Genomic DNA, 17,719 nt, shown 5'->3' with positions numbered 1-17,719 from the left:
TTTTTTTTAATTTTTTTTCAACGTTTTTTATTTATTTTTGGGACAGAGAGAGACAGAGCATGAACGGGGGAGGGTCAGAGAGAGGGAGACACAGAATCGGAAACAGGCTCCAGGCTCTGAGCCATCAGCCCAGAGCCTGACGCGGGGCTCGAACTCACGGACCGCGAGATCGTGACCTGGCTGAAGTCGGACGCTTAACCGACTGCGCCACCCAGGCGCCCCATAATGTTTATTTATTTTTGAGAGAGAGACAGAGACACAGAGCATGAGTGGGGGAGGGGCAGAGAGAGAGGGAGACACAGAATCGGAAACAGGCTCCAGACTCTGAGCCATCAGCACAGAGCCCGACGCGGGGCTCGAACTCACGGACCGTGAGATCATGACCTGAGCTGAAGTCGGACGCTTAACAGACTGAGCCTTCTAGGCGCCCCCCCCCCCGCCCCGCCACAGTTACATTTCTGAACAGACACCACACCTATTGCAAAACAAGCTAACAAACAATGACAACTTTCAACTTTCTCCAATTATTTCCTTTGCACCTCCTTCTGCCACCGTGACAGCCAGGAAGGAGCCATTCTGACCCTGTGACCTTCATTCTTAATGCAGGGATGATTGTCCTCTGGGAAGGCTGAGCATTTTTGCACTTGACTCCTTTCTTGACTAACAGGTCAATTACCCAGAACTCTAAGCTTATCACTTAAGACAGTAATTCACATCCTGATGATACATTAGACTGTCCCGGAGAGCTATTAGAAAACAAACAAACAAACAAACATTAGTTCTCATACTCTAATATCTGATTTAAATTGGTTTCGGGTGAGCTGTATATTAGTGAGGTTTTTTAAAGTTTATTTTATTTTATTTTGTTTTATTTTGTTTTATTTTGAGAGAGAGAGAGAGAGAGAGCACACGCACAGGGGAGGAGCAGAGAGAGAGAGAGAGCAGGGGAGGAACAGAGAGAGAGAGAGAGAGAGAGAGAGAGCAGGGGAGGAGCAGAGAGAGAGAAAGAGAGAGCAGGGGAGGAGCAGAGAGAGAGAGAGAGGAAGAGAGAGAATCCCAACCAGTCTCCATACAGTCAGCACAGAGCCCAACGTGTGACTTGATCTCATGAAACATGAGATCAAGAGTCAGACGCTCAACCCACTGAGCCACCCAGGCGCCCTGTGCATTAGTGTTTTTTAAAGCTTTCTGAGTGATTCTCCTGTGAAGCCAAGATTAGGAAGGGGGGGAAAGGAAAACATTCTATGAAGCGTTTGGGAGAGATGTGATTCTGTCTGGGATCACAGAAGGCTGGAATGGCCAGAAATTGAAGAGTGGACCTTGAGCTAAGGGAGTCCTACTGTGGTCAGGACCCTGAAACCCTACTTCTCCATCCCTCCCTATTGGCTCATAACACCTACCCTGCTCTGAGAGCTGGGAATCTTTGTGCGGGTGACTTTATCCAGCATATTGATTTTCAGCACTCAAAGCCCAGACACTCATAGATAAGACATATGTTCATAGTCTCACCTGGGAATTTCCTCCTCTCCCTTTTCCGGGTAAGCAGGTGGATGGACACATGTAAGAGTGCAGCTTTAGAAGAAGAGGCTTTGCCGAAGAGAAAGCTCTGTTCCCGCATTTCTGTGGCCTTATGTAAATCACCTCTCCCCTCAGAGCCTCATTTTCCCATCTGTAAAATGGGATGAGAGCCTCTCCGATCCCTCTGGGCCTGACCTCTGTGCTTGGAGAGGCAATATGGGGCAAGGGTAAGAGCTCTCGACCTGGAATCTAAAAAACAGAGAGAAGAGTATTTGTAGGGCAAATCCCCAGGGCTCTGCTGAGAATTCAATGAAGTAATATGCCAGAAAATGCTCCGCAAGTACACGGGTCAGTCAGAGAATGCTAGCCGCCGTAACAAATAACCCCAATGTCAGTGGATTAGCACAACAAATGCTTATTTCGCACACCGCCATCCAGCGTGGGCTCCAGTCTTCCGGGGACTGAGTTCTCCCTCCTTCTTGTGGTGCCGCCATCTTGAACATGTCTTCCAAGGTCACCACGGAATGGGAAGAGAGAGGTGGAGGCTAGTGCAGAGGATTTTAGGACCGGGCGTGAATGTGTCATATGTTGTGTCTACCGTATTCCATTGGACAGGACTCAGCACATGGCTCCCATAACTGCAGGGGAGTCTGGGAAATGTGGTCTTCCCGTCTACCCGCGACAAACGTGAGATTGGTTTGATGAACACATGACATTGTCTTGCCATGCCTGCGTGCGACTATCTGTGTGTATTCCTTTCAAGTGCTATTTAAATGTCAGATATTAATAGTAACGTGACAATATCCCACATTCCTGGATGGAGGGGAGGATAATAATTAGGAATGTTTATTTATTTATTGGCCGTTCTGAGTCAAGAATTATGGTAGAAGTGCATGTCGTATATGAACAACCTTGAGACGCTTGAGGCACAAGAAATACTCCATTTCTTTCTTTTGCTTCATGCAGTCAAATCCAGCTTCCAGCTCTCCTTTGCCACGGCCAGTACAAATTCCAATGTCATTCACTTGGGGGTGGTTCCCCCTCTCTGTGATCTTGTAAGCCCAGGGGTTGCAAAGTCTTCATGATGGAAAAGTCCGTGGTCTTCAGTCCTCTGTAGCTGCAGCCCCCTGGACAGGTTGGCTAGGCTTGCATGGTGCATAGGGAGAGAGGGGGTTCCTTTGGGGACATTCTTGAGTGCTGGCAAAGGTGACCCAGGAGACCACAGCAGTGGCCCTCAAGGTCAGAGGTTCGTGCTCACCTGCCTTCAGCCGAGATCTTTGCCACCCCCCGGTGAGCTGTGTCCCAGCCGGCCCTGGTCTGGGCTCTCCCAATCCAGGGGACTCTAGCCTCTCTGCTTCCCTTTGGGTTATCACTCTCTTCTAGAACTAAAAGCATCAGCCTTCACCCCCACCCCTCTGAGATAATCCAGCTCATCGTCTCAGTCCCCTTGACAGGGGTCTCAAACTCAGGGGCCGGGTAGAGGGTGTGGATGGGGGAAACCAGGAGGGGAGGCACTGTGAGGAACCAGAATAGCTGTGCCCCATCGACTGCCCCCATGTGAGGAGAATGCGTGCCTGATGTCAACGGACTTTCAAGAGATGCCAGAAACCCGACTTTTATGCAAAATCTCCTGATTTGTCAATGTTGGCAGCTGATTCCTTTTTCTTCTTTCCTTTCGAGACACTCTGCAAGCCCAAACAAAACACGTCTGCAAGCCAGATGTGGACCAAAGCCCGAGAGTTTGTTCTGGCTGCCCAGACTTTTGAAAACACACTTTATTTGAGGTTGTCTCCTGGGGCTACTGGCAACTTCTCTATTTTTTCTCTGAAACATAAAAGCTGAACTCCCTTTGCAAAGCGGAGGAACCCAGGGCTCAGAAGACAAAGGCTTGACTGCCCTTTGAGTGAGGGGGCAGCGGGGAGATCACCGCGTTCAGGGTTCCCAGCCTGTGTGGTCCTTGGTGAGGCGGGTGGAGAAGGAGGAGGAAGGAAGGAGGAAAGAAGAAAGTAGACATAACATAACGTTTTCATAACTCAGCCTGCACTGACTCCTTAAATCTTCATGCAAGGTGGAGACAGATAGATGGGAAGACAGCTTGCGGCCAGCCCTTGTGCCAGGCTTCGTGATCCTGGCCAGTGTGGGGGGATGCTTCAGTGCCCAGCAGGGTGGCTGGGTGGCCAGACGTGGGGTGTAACAGCCAGTGCCCGTTCTCAGCCTCGGGGAAGGCTCCAGAACGGGCCTCAATGTGCCCCAGGGCGACAGGGGAGAGGCAGGTAGAAGGTGAGGGTTTTGGAGAAGCCAGGTGGCCGACTTAACAGAGCTCACGCCAGAGCCTTGGAGGGGCCGGTCCCCAAGCCCCGGCTCACCCCGGGTCCTCGGCTAACCCCATTCTAACTCCTGAACTGCAACCCGCTGGTTTCTGAAAATTGTGATCTCGATCCTGCTTGCTTCCCAAGGCGCTCGAGGCAATTAAGATCTATGTTAAGTAGGAGGTAAACCAAGATCAGGAAGAGGATGAGGGAGGAGAGGTCCCTGACCCCTGAGATGAGCTGATTTGTGACGCTGGGCCCCAGTCTGACTGTAAGTTTCCTGACAAGCAAGCAAAAGAGGAACCCCAGACACGCGTGTGGTTTGCAGCGTCCGAGAACCCAAGAACGCGCACGCTTGCCCGTAAATTCGATCTCTTGTCGGGAGCTGGTGGTAAAGAGGGATCTGTGGTGTGGAGAGCGTCTCTCGGGCTTCTTGTGTTAGTCCGGAGCCTTCAAGAAGCAGGGTGGCCACGCGGGGACCGAGGTGGGGGGCACACCTCGGGGGCAGGAAAGGGAGAGGGTGCGGACCGACATCTGGCTCCGAGGGAAGGAGAAAGAGAAGGGCTCAGCTGGGCGGCTGGGGGACCCCTGCGTGGAAGTCAGGCACGGAGAAGGGCCCCAGTGTCCAAGGAGGAGACTGTGAGGGCCCACGGCTCCCCGTCGTGGCCCCACAGCGGGTGACGGGCTGCCCGCACAGAGCCCAGCTAACCTCCCCGTAGTGGGAGATGGGCCAGGGGCCTCCTCCCCGTTACCAGTGAACCTCACTTGTTCAGATGGTGAGGACTGGATCTGAGGCCATTTCAACAGGGGCTCAGCCCCCAAAGAGACAGACGGCTAGGGGGGTTGTAGCCAGTGGACGGCGAGGGGGCCAGCGGATGGGAGATCCCTGGGAGGAGACACCGAGGGTGCAGGTTCCTGCTGAGAGGGTTCTGCTAAAACCAGTCCACAGGCAGGCGGAAGGCAGGACCGGGGCCAAGATGGGGGGTGGGGGTGGGGAGGGTGACTTAGAGCCTGAGTTCACTTGATCAGGGCGCGGTCACCTCCTGCCCCAGCATTTATCTGACCCGTTTCTTTTGGTTGGCTTTAAATTTTCACTTCATGTATCGATTGAGGAACCCCTTAGAAATACTGTTTTTCAGGGGCGCCTGGGTGTCTCGGTCGGTTGAGAGTCTGAGTCTCGATTCCGGCTCCGGTCATGATCTCGTGGTTTGTGGGTTCGAGCCCCATGTCGGGCTCTGCGCTGGCCTGCTTGGGGTTCTCTCTCTCTCCTCTCTCTCTCTCTCTCTCTCTCTCTCTGCCCCTCCCCTGCTCGCTCGCTTTCTCTGTCTCTCAAAATAAAGAAATAAACATTTAAAAATTTTTTTTCGAGCACACATTAAAATAACAGCGTAGTGATTCGATTGTTTTAGGACCATCTGAGGGCCCTATAAAACCACCCCGCGTACCGCCGGGGGCACACTGACAGCACTCTGGTTTTACGGAGCACAGGGAGATGGTGACTGGAAGGCTGTGTTTCGGGCCCGTGTGCCCGCTGTCTGCTCCGAGCTGGCCACTTTGGGGCACCTCTCGGGGCTTGGAGAAGGGGGGCTGAAGACGGTCTCAGGGAGTGCAGGGGTGGGGGGGAGGGGGACGCCGGGGGCCCCAAAACTCCTGGCCTCAATGCTCGCCCGCCCCTGCCGCCCAGATGCTGAGCTGGATCTCCAACGGAGTGTGCAGGCCGTGCTCCGGGAGCTCGGCGCCCAGGCCCCGGCCCTGCAGAGCAACCAAGGTAAAAGCCAGCAGGCGGCCTCTGCCACGATCTCTCCCAACCACCTTCCCAACCCCCCTGGCGAACCAAATTCCCCTCGACCCTCTGCGCCCGCCAGACTCCCAGAAACGTGGCCCCGGGCGCAGACCTACAAACATCGCCGGTCCCTAAGCCACAAGCATACGCCTGTGTCCCCCTAGTGTCCCTCTGCCTGCCTTTCCGCCCTGAGAGCCCCCTGTCCTCAAATATCAGCAGAGCAGAATTCCACGGGTGAGAAGTCCAGCCATGTGGCCCCAGAGCCAGATGCCCAGCTGAGGGGTCAGACTCATGGCTGCTCAGAGTCACGGTCTGGGGCTCCAGGGCGCAGGGTCCCGCTCCGGGGGTCCCCCGCTAAGAGCCCCCTGCCCCATCTACGTGTGCCGGGCTCCCCTTTCTCCCGGCCAGGCATGTGGAGATGGTCCCTGCATAAGAAGTTGGAGCGAGATCCTGGAAAGAGTCCGGCTCTGGTCCGCATTCTGCTCAGAGAACTGGAGAAGGTGGGTTCTGGGGCTTCAGGGAGGCGGGCGGGGGTAGGAGAGAGGGAGAGGGAGAGAGAGACCCAGCCAGCTGGAGCCTCGGGGCCATCAGAGCCGCGTCCCCCAGACTCCGGTCACTTGTGGACCGTCAGCATGATGTTTACCAGCCGTGTCTCCCTCCCGCACGCTTCTGTCAGTGAGATTTTCTTGATCCTGACTCTCATTACTTCACTTGACTTAGCCTGTTCCCCCAGGACCGTAAATGGAAAAGCCCCCACTGGCAGAGAGACAGAATATCGATAAACATAAATGCCTATTTCTTATGACCTTTTCTTTCTTTTTTTTTTTTTTGACATGATTTTTTATTAACATTGAATAGAAAAAGAATATCCACTCTGGCTCTCTCCTGCATTGCAAGGGGAAGAGTGGGGGGGGCGGGGCCTGGCACTTCCCACCCCCGCCCCCAGGCGCAGGGCAAGCCCCGCCTCCGGGGCTCCCCTCCTTCCCTTAGGATGAGGTTTTCAAAATCGTTCTTGGACCGCCGAAAGTGACCCTCCGCACCACCCCATGCCCCCTCCGCCGGGCCCCCAGACCAGTAAATGCCCTGCGATCTCCTGTTTTCCAGGCAGAGAGCGAGGACATCCGGCATGCGATCATCCCCTTGCTGCACACGCTAATGTATGTGCTCACTAAGGTGAGCGTGACGCCGAGGGTCAGGGCGGTCGTGGCAACCCACACGTGGCAGGGCCAGACACTGTCCTCTCCCGCAGGAGACACGCGGTCTCTGCCTGGGCGCGCCTAGGAGAACTCTTGGGTGGCCTGCCCCAAACCGTCTTCTCCACACTCGCGGTGCCCTGTCCCTAATACACAAAGCGGGCTACTGGGGAGGAAGTTGGGAAAGCAGTGCGGGGGAGGCATGAGAGCCTCGAATGCCGGAATGGGGTCCTCGGGATTGTTCCCACGCGCCCCGGGGGCCATCACTGAGCCCTGCTTAGGAAAGGGACAAGCCACCGAGAAAATGTCTGGACAACAGCGATCAGGAGCTGTGTACGGTCGCAGGGGGTGGGAGAGGGCAGCGAGGGAGATGAGGGGCAGAGAGAACAGCTCGGGGACTGCCGGGATCCAGGGGCAGGAGGGGGCTGGGCTCGGGCCAAGGCAGAAGGCACAGGAGGAAGGGGAGCCCCGTGGCCACTGCACTGGGAGCGTCATGCCTGCGGGACATCACGCCCAGCAGGCTGGAGACGAGACTCCAACTTTTCAGCCTAGAGCCCCGCAGGAATGTGCTGCTCGGACAAGCAGAGGGGAGGGGAGGGGAGTGGATTTGCTGGCAGGACAGGGTGAGATGGATCCCCTTTGGGGCGAGTTTGAGTGGGGTGTCCGAGAGGTGTCTTTCAGGTGCCGGGTGAAGAGACTAAGGGTGTACGTTTGGGAGGGAGGTGTGAGCCCAGGTCTGGCTGTCAGACCTGCCTTTCCTCCTCTCCACCCCACCCTCCCACCCACCCAGCACCCTTTGTGACCTAGGGCTCTGGGCACCCAACTCCTCCCTCCCACCCAGGCCACGGGCATCACGGAGGAGCTCTACCGGAGAACCTACACCTTTTGCACAAGGTTGCTAACCCTGCCCGCCCCCTACTGCACGGTCGCCTTGGACTGCGCCATAAGGCTGAAAACGGAGACCGCTGTCCCAGGTGAGAGCTGTCCCAGGTAGGAGCTGTCCCGGGTGAGAACTGTCCCAGGTAGGAGCTGTCCCAGGTGAGACCTGTCCCAGGTAGGAGCTGTCCCAGGTAGGACCTGTCCCAGGTGAGACCTGTCCCAGGTAGGAGCTGTCCCAGGTGAGGCCTGTCCCAGGTGAGAACTGTCCCAGGTAGGAGCTGTCCCAGGTGAGGCCTGTCCCAGGTGAGAACTGTCCCAGGTAGGAGCTGTCCCAGGTGAGGCCTGTCCCAGGTGAGAACTGTCCCAGGTAGGAGCTGTCCTAGGTAGGAGCTGTCCCAGGTGAGACCTGTCCCAGGTAGGAGCTGTCCCAGGTAGGACCTGTCCCAGGTGAGACCTGTCCCAGGTAGGAGCTGTCCCAGGTGAGGCCTGTCCCAGGTGAGAACTGTCCCAGGTAGGAGCTGTCCTAGGTAGGAGCTGTCCCAGGTGAGACCTGTCCCAGGTAGGACCTGTCCCAGGTGAGGTCTGTCCCAGGTGAGACCTGTCCCAGGTAGCAGCTGTCCCAGGTGAGACCTGTCCCAGGTAGGAGCTGTCCCAGGTGAGACCTGTCACAGGTGAGAGCCGTCTCAGATAAGAGCTGCAGTGCAGCTCCATCCACGGTCTTGCTTTTCCTCCGAGGTTCCTGGAGCTCAAAAGTCCCAGCACCTTCTGTGGAGGGTGCGAAATGGGGGTCAGAGACCAGAAGCCGGTTGGCTGATGCGGTCTGCTTTGCAGGGACACTGTACCAAAGGCTGGTCATTGCTGAGCAGAACCTGACGAGTGAGCTGTACCCCTACCAGGAGAGGTGAGTGATCCCTGACAGCGTGCTGGCTTCCGTCCCCTCCAGGTGTTGGGACGCCATGACTGCTCACTGAGGGGGACAAGGCTGGGTGGGGAGGAACCCCAGCAGAGTTTCCTGTCCATGGCATTTGTCCCGGGGCGGAGTGTATTTGCAAGGGTGGGCGGGGCCTGCCTTCTCTGGAGATCACAGGAAGCAGGGTGGTGGGTCTGTCCTCTGGGGCTGGCTCAGAGCCCTCCCGCTCACATGCAGAAGGTGATACGAGCACTGGGCCGGTCTGGAGTTCTGTCGTTCCACCTCCGTCCCGCCCTTGACCATGATGCAGCATCAGCCGGCCAGCCAGCCGGCCAGAGGTGGCTCCCGGCTGCTTACGGTCCAGGCCACAGTCACACCGTGAAATCTGGGGCTTTCGTCTGTGTGTGCCTGGCCCTTCGGATAAGATTGAGGAAATGTCTGCTGTTGGTGTGGGGAAGAGGGGCCGGTGAAGTTGGGGGTGCCCTTGCTGACCCGGCCCTGGAAGGGGTGGCTTGAGGCTGTGTTCATGGGGGGTGCAGGGAGGTGAGGTGGAGAGACCCAGAGGAGCCGGGAGCCAGGAAGGAGAGCAGGGGCGGGAGGGAGAGCAGGCGCTGGCATGATAGGGTGATGGGAGGAGGCGGGGCTCACTCAGGGTCCAGAGTCCGCTTGGGCAGGGAGGAATTAGGGTCCCTCCTGGAAGGCGATGTCATCAGTGGACCACAGAGCTGAGGGGGTGGGGGACAGGATTTAGCTTGGGACTTGCCTGGACGCGAGACTAGGGGGCACCCAACGGGGGCCAGCTGTTCCTGCCTGCTCTCTGATTTGCCACAGTCCCCACTCCTCCCTATTGCTGTCCCCCCAGAGACTTTTTTTTTTAAGTTTATTTATTTTTGAGAGAGGGCAGCGCAGAGAGAGAGGGAGAGAGAGAATCCCAAGCCGTCAGCGCGGAGCCCGAGGCGGGGCGCCACCCCACCAACCGCGAGATCATGACCTGAGCCGACATCAAGAGTCTGACCCTCAACCGACTGAGCCACCCAGGCGCCCCAACCCCCATAGACTTTGGAATCCGAGGCTCCCGTTTTTGGAGGAACAAAATACTCGGGGGCTGCAGGGCTCCACGCTGCCCTTCCAGGCGCTCTCCCCGCCGCAGCCATCCTCGGCAGCAACCCTCCCCCCCCACCTCTGCCCTCAGAGCATTCCTCTTCGTGGACCCCGAGCTGGTGTCCCCGTCCGTGTGCAGCGCGCTGCTGCTGGAGCTCGAGGCGGCGCAGGTGCAGCAGACGCCCGAGGCCTGCATGCGCCACGTGGTCGCCCACGCCCTGCAGGCCGCCCTGGGGGACGCCTGCCACGCAGGCGCTCTGCAGAGGAAGCTGCAGGTAACCGCCCCGCCCCAGCCCTCCTTGGCTGCGCCCGGGGCCCTGCACGCACACGCCAGCTCTCCTCCCCGTCTGCTCTCCTTCTCCTCGGTTCAGACCACCCTTGCCCCCCTCAATGCGGAAGCAGTACGAACTCATTAAGGAAAATCCGGGGCGGGAATGCACGCAGGCCGAAAGAGGAAAGAAAAATCGCTCACACCCGCCCACCCAGATGTATTCCCAATCAACGTTTTGGTCTATTTCCTTAATAATACAGACGACGATAACCCATATAGGTGCTGTCGACTGAATGTCTGTGGTGTCCCAGGCACGGCGTTAGACACTTTTACATGTATCACATTTTAAAAAGGCTCACCACGTGTCAACAACATTGTGAATGGGTATAATCATTAAAACTGGGGCACAGAGAGGTTGATAACCTGCCCGTGGTCACACGGGTACAAAGTGACTGGGTCAGGGTTTGAACCCAGATCTCTCCGACCTCAAACTTATGTTCCACCGCCTCCCGGCCCCACTGCCCCACCACCCCTTTTTAGCAGGAGATACCAAAGTCTGTATACAGTTGTCCCGAATTAGGGTGAGAGGCCGGGCCTTGATACTCCCGCATCTATTAATTATTGGATGTGGACGATCCTCAGGAAGGGACATGACCATGGAGAGTGGCATTTTTTTTTTTACCGGAGGCTGACTATGGAAAGGGACTCAGCTGACAGCTGACGGTTGCTAATGCTCCCAGCAGCGGGGGCTAATGAGTGCCTCAGTCTTGAAGGTGGGAATCCGGGGAGCCACCATAGCATTTATCACACTGTTGCACATGGAATCAAAGCCAAAGACCTCACAATGGCCTACAAGGCCCTCGAGATCTGTCCCACCTCCTCGCTTCCTCTCTGATTCCATCTGATTCCATCTTCTGTACTTTCCCTCTCTTCCTCTCTGCTCCAGCTACATAGGTCTCCCTATTGTCCCTCAAATATGCCAGGCATGCTTACACCCCAGGGCCTTTGCACATGCCGTTTCCGATGCTTGGACCATTCTCTCTGATATCCACATGGCTCGCTCTCTCACTTCCTTTAGGACTTTACTCAAAAGTCACCTGTCGGTGAGACTTCCCTGATCACATTATCTAAAATGTCAGCCCCTGCCCCCAATTTCACATCCTTCTTCTCTGCAATTTATCATACTATAAATTTTACTTCTCTTGTTTAGTATCATTGGGGGGGGGGTGGAGAAAGAGACATACACTATAATATAAACTCCCTGGGAACAGGAATTTTTATCTGTTTTGTTCACAGCTGTATCCCAGCATCTAGAACAGGGTATGGCATGTCGTGGGTGCTCAATAAATATTAGTGTATTTATAAATTAAGCAGTGAGATGAAATGGACCCGATGGCCCCTTCTAACTCTGATTCGGTCATCTTCTCGTTGCATTATCTGTTCGCTCCACAAGTGTTTATTGGAGCCCTAGCCACCCAGAATGACCCTCCCTCCCTTAATCAGGAAGTTAGGATCCCGCTCAGCAGACCCCCCCCAGCACAGACCAGAGACGAAAACAAGCCCTGGTGTGCCTGCCTGTGGACTCACTGGAGCCCTGCACCTGCTGAGCTGTGGGATGGGATTGGCTGGTGCCGGGGCAGGGGGGTGGGGGGTGGTGAGGGAAGACAGAAAACATCATGCAGGGCTCCTCTCAGGGTTTCAGATCTGCACCTCGGGAGGGAGGAGCTGAAGAGCATGGGATTGCCCAGTGAGAAGCTTTCAAAACCTGTTCCCATCCGTTCCCATTAAGGAGAAAGGCTCAGCTTGGTGTTCTACCCCTAACTTCTTTAACACTCACTTCCCTTTTTCTTTTTTTTAAAGTTTATTTATTTTTGAGAGGGAGAGAGAGACAGAGTGTGAGCAGGGGAGGGGCAGAAAGAGAGGGAGACACAGAATTGGAAGCAGGGTCCAGGCTCTGAGCTGTCAGCACAGAGCCCGACGCGGGGCTCGAACCCACAAGCTGCGAGATCATGACCTGAGCTGAAGTCGGAGGCTTAAACCGACTGAGCCCCCCGGGCGCCCCTAACTTCTCTTTTTAAAAAGAGAAGGCAAGCTTCAAGCCATAAAGCCTTGGCAGGCTGGCACTTGAAAATAGTGGTTTGTGATGATTATATTCATCTTGGTTATTTTTCTAAGTGGGACGTGTGACTCTAGCCTTTTTATATAGATAACCAACATAAATTGTCCTTCTGAAATAGCTGGGAACCAAAGTGAGCTGATTGAAAGAACAAGGGCGAGAAAATAATCATACAGCAACTTTTTAGGGAGCACCCACCATGTGCCAGGGCGTGTTCTAGGCGCTGCGGATGCCGCTGTAAACAGACTGCCTTCCTGGAGTTTACATCCAGGCAGGGGCAGAACACTGACCCAAGGGCGGCCCTCCCTGCCCCTCTGGGGTCCCGCCGTTGCGGGGTAGCCCCGTGTGGGGGACAGAGAGGACGCTCAGGTGTGGGCAGCATCGGGCAACCTCGGAGACCGGGGGGGGGGGGGGGGGGGGGGGGAGCTGGGCCGGGACCCAGGCTCTGGCGCCCCTCCCCGACAGGCCAGCCCTCGCCAGGCCCTGGAGCGCTATTTCCACGCCGTGGTGGCAGCCGTGGAGCAGATGGCCAGCGAGCCCAGCCCGAGCCGGGAGGGACACCTGGAGAGGCTGGAAGAGATTTACTGCTCGCTGCTGGGGCCGGCGGCGGCCGCCAGGGGGCGCTGCGGCGGTAAGCGGGCGGGGGCGGCGAGGCCCGGCGAGGGCCCGCAGGGGGGCGCCGGAGAGCAGCGCTGCACCTGCCGCGCGTGGCTGAGGCGGGCGGGCCTGCGCGGCTCCTGGGGGGCCTGGGGACCGAGGGCCGCCCGGGGAACTTGGACGGTCCCGGGCTAAGCAGGCAGAGAGGAAGCCTGGACCAGACCATATGGGGGAGAGAGGGTCTCTGCACGCCCCCCCCGGGGCCCTCCAGGAGCCGCAGGGGAGGGCAGAGGAGAATCCCACAGCCCGCCCCGCCCTTCTTTCAGGTGACCCCCTGCAGTCCCCGCAGCCAAACATCCCTCTGCCCAGCCCCCACATCACCTTCCACCTGTGGACGGATGAAGAACAGCTCTGTAAGTGCCTCACACCTCCTCCGTGCAGAGCTGAAGGGAAATGAGTGTGTGTGGGGGGGGGGGGGGGGTGTCTCACTGTGTGTGTGTGCATTCGCGTGTCTGTGTTTGTGTGTGTGCGCGCAACTGTGCTTTCATGGGCCTATAGGTCTGTGTCTGCGTGACTGCGTGTATCACGTGTATCTATTTATGTCCTTGCGTGTGTGTGCACATCTGTGTGTGTGTGTGTTCACGTGTGTGCGCCTTGCTCCCTGAGCTGTTCTGCACGTCTGGAGGAACGCATTTTCTCTATGCCAGAAGAGCTCGGTGCCTTAGCCACTGGCCTCACCTAGAAAGTGCCACATGCCCAAGCTGATGCCGACAGACAATGAATGTCCCCAAGAAGGAGGCAGTCACACAAAAGTTACAGTTCCAGGAGCTGGAGGGGGTCTTTCCAGAGAGGTCTGCTTGCCTCACACTTCTGTCCACACTGGCCTTCCCCTCACGCTGTCCCTGGCTCTTCTCAAGAGAGGTGGGGGTGGGGGGTAGGGAGAAGTGCTGGCTGGTGAACTAGGCCCAAGTCCCTCCTTGCATGGGCTGGGTCATCCTAGACTGACTCTGTGTTCTCTCTGGGCCTCAGTTTCCTCATGGGTAATAAAATGAAAGTAGATTAGAAAAGCCTAGGGGCATCTGGGTGGCTCAGCGGTTAAGCGTCAGACTGCAGCTCAGATCATGATCTCACCGTTTGTGAGTTCGAGCCCCGCGTGGGGCTCTGTGCTGACAGCTCAGAGCCTGGAGCCTGCCTCAGATTCTGTGTCTCCCTCTCTCTCTTCCCCTCCCCTGCTCATGCTCTGTCTCTCTCTCTCTGTGTCAAAAATAAATAAACATTAAAAAAAATAATAAAAATAAAAAACCATTTCTCAAAAGAAAGAAGGAAAGAAAGAAAGAAAAGCCTAGAAGTCTTTCCTGGAGTAGGCAGGGTCTGCTCTCTGTGTCCCAGGGGAAGCCACAGACAGTAAGAGGATAGGAGGAAGCTAATAAAGAGGGCTCCAGGGTCAGCGAAGGGGAAGGTACCGAGTGTAGCTGACTACTGCAGGACTTCTCAGAGCCTTGAGTACATGTACTCAACACGAGGTGTCAGGAATATGCGGGCTTCGCCATCTCTGTTCACCGCAGGACCTTTGTTCCTTCGCGGGGCATCTTATGGGGCTTCTGTCCAGCTGAACGGTGTTTGAGAAACACGGGAGCCCAGGCCTTGCAGGGGTGAGGCCCTGCCGGCCTCCTCTGACCTCTCCTCCCCGCTCCCCGCATCCCAGGGAAGGAACTGGTGCTCTTCCTGCGCCCGCGATCCCAGCTGTGCCTCAGCGCTGATTTGGAGGCCTTGGATCTGCAGGGCCTCTGGCCGGACCGGGAGCTGGCCCGGGTGTCCATGCTGTCCACCGACAGCGGCATCGAGCGGGACCTTCCTCCGGGGGCTGACGAGCTGCCCCTACCCGGCAGCCCCGAGATGGAGCGCGCCAGGCTGCAGCGCAAAGGCGGCGTCAAGAAGCGGGTGCGGCTCCCGGACGTCTTGATGCCCGCGTGCTGGGACGGGCCCCCGGGTCTACACCGCAGGACGGGCAGGCCCAGTGGGGACGGGGAGCTACTGCCTGGTGTGTCGCGGCTTCACACGGCCAGGGTGCTGGTGCTGGGGGACGACAGGATGCTGGGGCGCCTGGCCCAGGCCTACCACAGCCTCAGGTAGGGCCCGGAGGGGGGGCGGGGCGGGGCGGGGCGGGGGGGGGGGGCGGGGCTGCGTCAGACCCAGCTCGCCGCCGCCGCCGCCGCCGCCAGGGGGCACTGCGCTCCCCAGCTCGGCGCTTTACGTCCTGGCGAGCGCAGCAGTCCTCGTCTCCACACTGCGCCCATTCTGCAGATGAGAAAGCGGGTGCCGAGAGATTGAGTAGGTCGCTCACAGGCAAGACAGAAGACAGAGCAGAACCAGGATGTGGAACGTTGGAAGCGCAAACCCCTGCCCTGACGCCTGTGTTCCGCCCTCTTTGCTAGGAAACGAGAGACCCGGAAGTGCTGCCTCACCCCCAGGCTCAGTCTACAGCTGTACTACATCCCCGTGCTGGCACCCGAGGTGGCTGGGCAGGGGAGGGGGGAGGCACGTCGGGGAGGACGTGGGAGGGGCGTCCCCTGCCTCAGGGGCTGGGCAGGGGGCACGCTTTAGCCCCATCCCTGGCCCCAGGGACTAGGATCACCCTTCCTTAGGATGCGGGGCTGGGGGAGCCCTTGTGGGTCTGTGTCCCGGAAGCCACAGACGCAGGCCCCGGAGGCTCAGTGTCCCCTCGGGGCGGGGGGGGGGGGGGGGGGGGGGGGGCGCAGCCTGCCCAGTGCTGAGTTTTGTTTTGCTTTCCTGGTGGAATTTATTGCAAGCCTCTCCTCAAACAGGGGCTCACACGCACGCACAGCATGCTTCCTGGGATCCCATGAAAAGAAGTTTCGGGCAGTGGGAGCCCTTTGATCTATTGGGGGCCAGACTCGCCTTGGCGGCTTTTCGATTATTCGATTGCCCCGCCCTGCTTGCTTAGTGGGGAGCATTCAATTCCAAGCAGTATTTGTCTCTCTACTTCCAAGGCTGAAGATCATCGTTCAATGTCCCCAGCAAGCGGTCCTCAGTTAAGGGTTTACCAGACGTATAAGACCCAATAGGCTTCACATGGCAGAGAAACCGAGGCCCCAAGAGGTTCAGTGACCGGCCCGTAATCCCGAGGCCAGTTTGCGGAGGGGACCCTCTGGCCAGAGACCCGGCCTGATGGGTCTGCCCCGTCCCCTTGTCCCCAGAAACCGGCATCATGCAGACATTCGGAGCTCAGAGAGCTGGCCACATTCCTGGGCCGCGCAGACCCGTGGTATGAGAGCACCGTGAACACACTGTGCCCGGCCATCCACAAGCTGGCAGAGATGGTAAGGGGGCAGCGAGGGCGGGAGGGGGGGCATTTCAGATGTTACCCTTGACCCTTGACCTCAAGAGTCAACCCCAGGACCCCCCCGCCCCGGGGTAGGATGAGGCCAGAAGGAAACATGGAAGCTGGTGGTCGAAATTCCCCCAGGCACCTGCTTTGGGTGGAACACCGGGCAGACCATCGAGCAAAACATTCTTTCCTTAGTGTGTAGGCCAAGGTGCTTCCTGGGACGGCCTCTCCATGAGTGTAATAGCCCATGTTTCCTGAGCACTTACAGGTGCCAGGCGCTGTTCAAGGGCACTCGCACTCCACGGCCCTACCAAGTAGGCACTCTTGTCGGCAGGTGCGAGTATAGCCATCTGCCCACTTTACAGACCAAACTACTGAGGCACGAGATTAGGGAACTTGTCCAAAGTAAGAAGAGAAGAGGTGGACTCCCACCCGGAACCGGACAGCTTGATTCCAGGTAGATGGCTCGTGAGTTCATCTTCCAGTGACTTGAAAAGATCTTCATACATTAAGAGAATCTCTTTTTTTTTTTCTTCAAGTAAACTGCACCCCACCCCCCAACGTGGGGCTCGAACTCACAACCCTGAGATTAAGGGTCGCTGGCTCTACGCACTGAGTGAGCCAGGCAGGTGCCCCTACTACTAAGAGAATCTTAACCTTTTAGCCGTCAGGTGTTGCTGATGTTTTTTTCCACTCTGTTATTTGCCTGTGAATTTCATCAGCAGTGTTTTCTGACTTACAGAAGTTTGATATATTTTTTCTTTTTTTTTCTTGATTAAGTTTTTTAATGTTTATTTATTTCTGAGAGACAGAGAGAGCTCGAGCAGGAGAGGGGCAGAGAGAGAGCGAGACACAGAGCGCGAAGCAGGCTCCAGGCTCCGAGCTGTCAGCACAGAGCCCGACGCGGGGCTCGAACTCACAAACCGTGAGATATGACCTGAGCCGAAACCAAGAGGCGGACGCTCCACCGACTAAGCCCCCCGGGCGCCCCCAGAAGTTTAATATTTTTATGTCACACTCAGAACTTTTATCCTTTGAGAGACCTGCCTTTGGAGTCCTGCTTTGAAGGTTCTCCTCTGCTGATTAAATTACATCCAAGAGTAGATAAATATTCCCTGATAATTTACTGTAAGTCTTTTAATGCCTCGGTTTTCACATTTAAATTAACGTGCCTGCGACTGGTTTCAGTGCTTTGTGTGAAGCATGCGAATTTCTTTTTTCCAAATGTGTAGCCAGTTGTCCTAAAGCTATTTATAGCACAAGCCATCTTGCCCCATCAGTCTGAAATGCCACTTTTCTCGTTTACTAAATTTTTATTCTTTCTTGTTGATCCATTCATTTCCGGACACATTGGTACTTTCATATTTTAATAGCAGGCAGGATAAACCGACTTCATTACTCTTCTTCCGGAAAATGTTTCAGACTGTATCTGTTTCCAGATAAATATTAGAATTTTGTCAAGTTTTTTTTTTAATTTTTTTTAACGTTTTTATTTATTTTTGAGACAGAGAGAGACAGAGCATGAACGGGGGAGGGTCAGAGAGAGAGGGAGACACAGAATCCGAAACAGGCTCCAGGCTCCGAGCCGTCAGCACAGAGCCCGATGTGGGGCTCGAACCCACGAACCGCGAGAGCATGACCTGAGCTGAAGTTTGACACTTAACTGACTGAGCCCCCCCAAATACTCATAAGT

General features: G+C 56.5%; 1 protein-coding gene across 2 annotated transcripts in view; it reads left to right on the top strand.

The window, feature by feature from the left end:
- Nucleotides 1–17,719, top strand: part of PIK3R6 (phosphoinositide-3-kinase regulatory subunit 6) — a 61,910-nt gene that overhangs the window by 24,314 nt on the left and 19,877 nt on the right. Inside the window, exons 5-15 of one of the 2 annotated variants that reach the window (XM_058702526.1) lie at nucleotides 5,512–5,595; nucleotides 6,019–6,110; nucleotides 6,715–6,783; nucleotides 7,645–7,777; nucleotides 8,514–8,583; nucleotides 9,785–9,968; nucleotides 12,546–12,711; nucleotides 13,004–13,090; nucleotides 14,383–14,806; nucleotides 15,113–15,191; nucleotides 15,896–16,018. In XM_058702526.1, coding sequence (XP_058558509.1) covers nucleotides 5,512–5,595; nucleotides 6,019–6,110; nucleotides 6,715–6,783; nucleotides 7,645–7,777; nucleotides 8,514–8,583; nucleotides 9,785–9,968; nucleotides 12,546–12,711; nucleotides 13,004–13,090; nucleotides 14,383–14,806; nucleotides 15,113–15,191; nucleotides 15,896–16,018 — 1,511 coding nt within the window. Of the gene's footprint in view, nucleotides 1–5,511; nucleotides 5,596–6,018; nucleotides 6,111–6,714; nucleotides 6,784–7,610; nucleotides 7,778–8,513; nucleotides 8,584–9,784; nucleotides 9,969–12,545; nucleotides 12,712–13,003; nucleotides 13,091–14,382; nucleotides 14,807–15,112; nucleotides 15,192–15,895; nucleotides 16,019–17,719 lie in introns of those variants that run through there. The other variant, XM_058702527.1, reaches the window with a different exon arrangement.

The sequence above is a fragment of the Neofelis nebulosa genome, chromosome 16, assembly GCF_028018385.1.
Source record: "Neofelis nebulosa isolate mNeoNeb1 chromosome 16, mNeoNeb1.pri, whole genome shotgun sequence".
Classification (NCBI taxonomy): domain Eukaryota; kingdom Metazoa; phylum Chordata; class Mammalia; order Carnivora; family Felidae; genus Neofelis; species Neofelis nebulosa.
The sequence above is the reverse complement of the archived record's forward strand: the minus strand, read 5'-3'. Positions and strand labels throughout refer to the sequence as shown.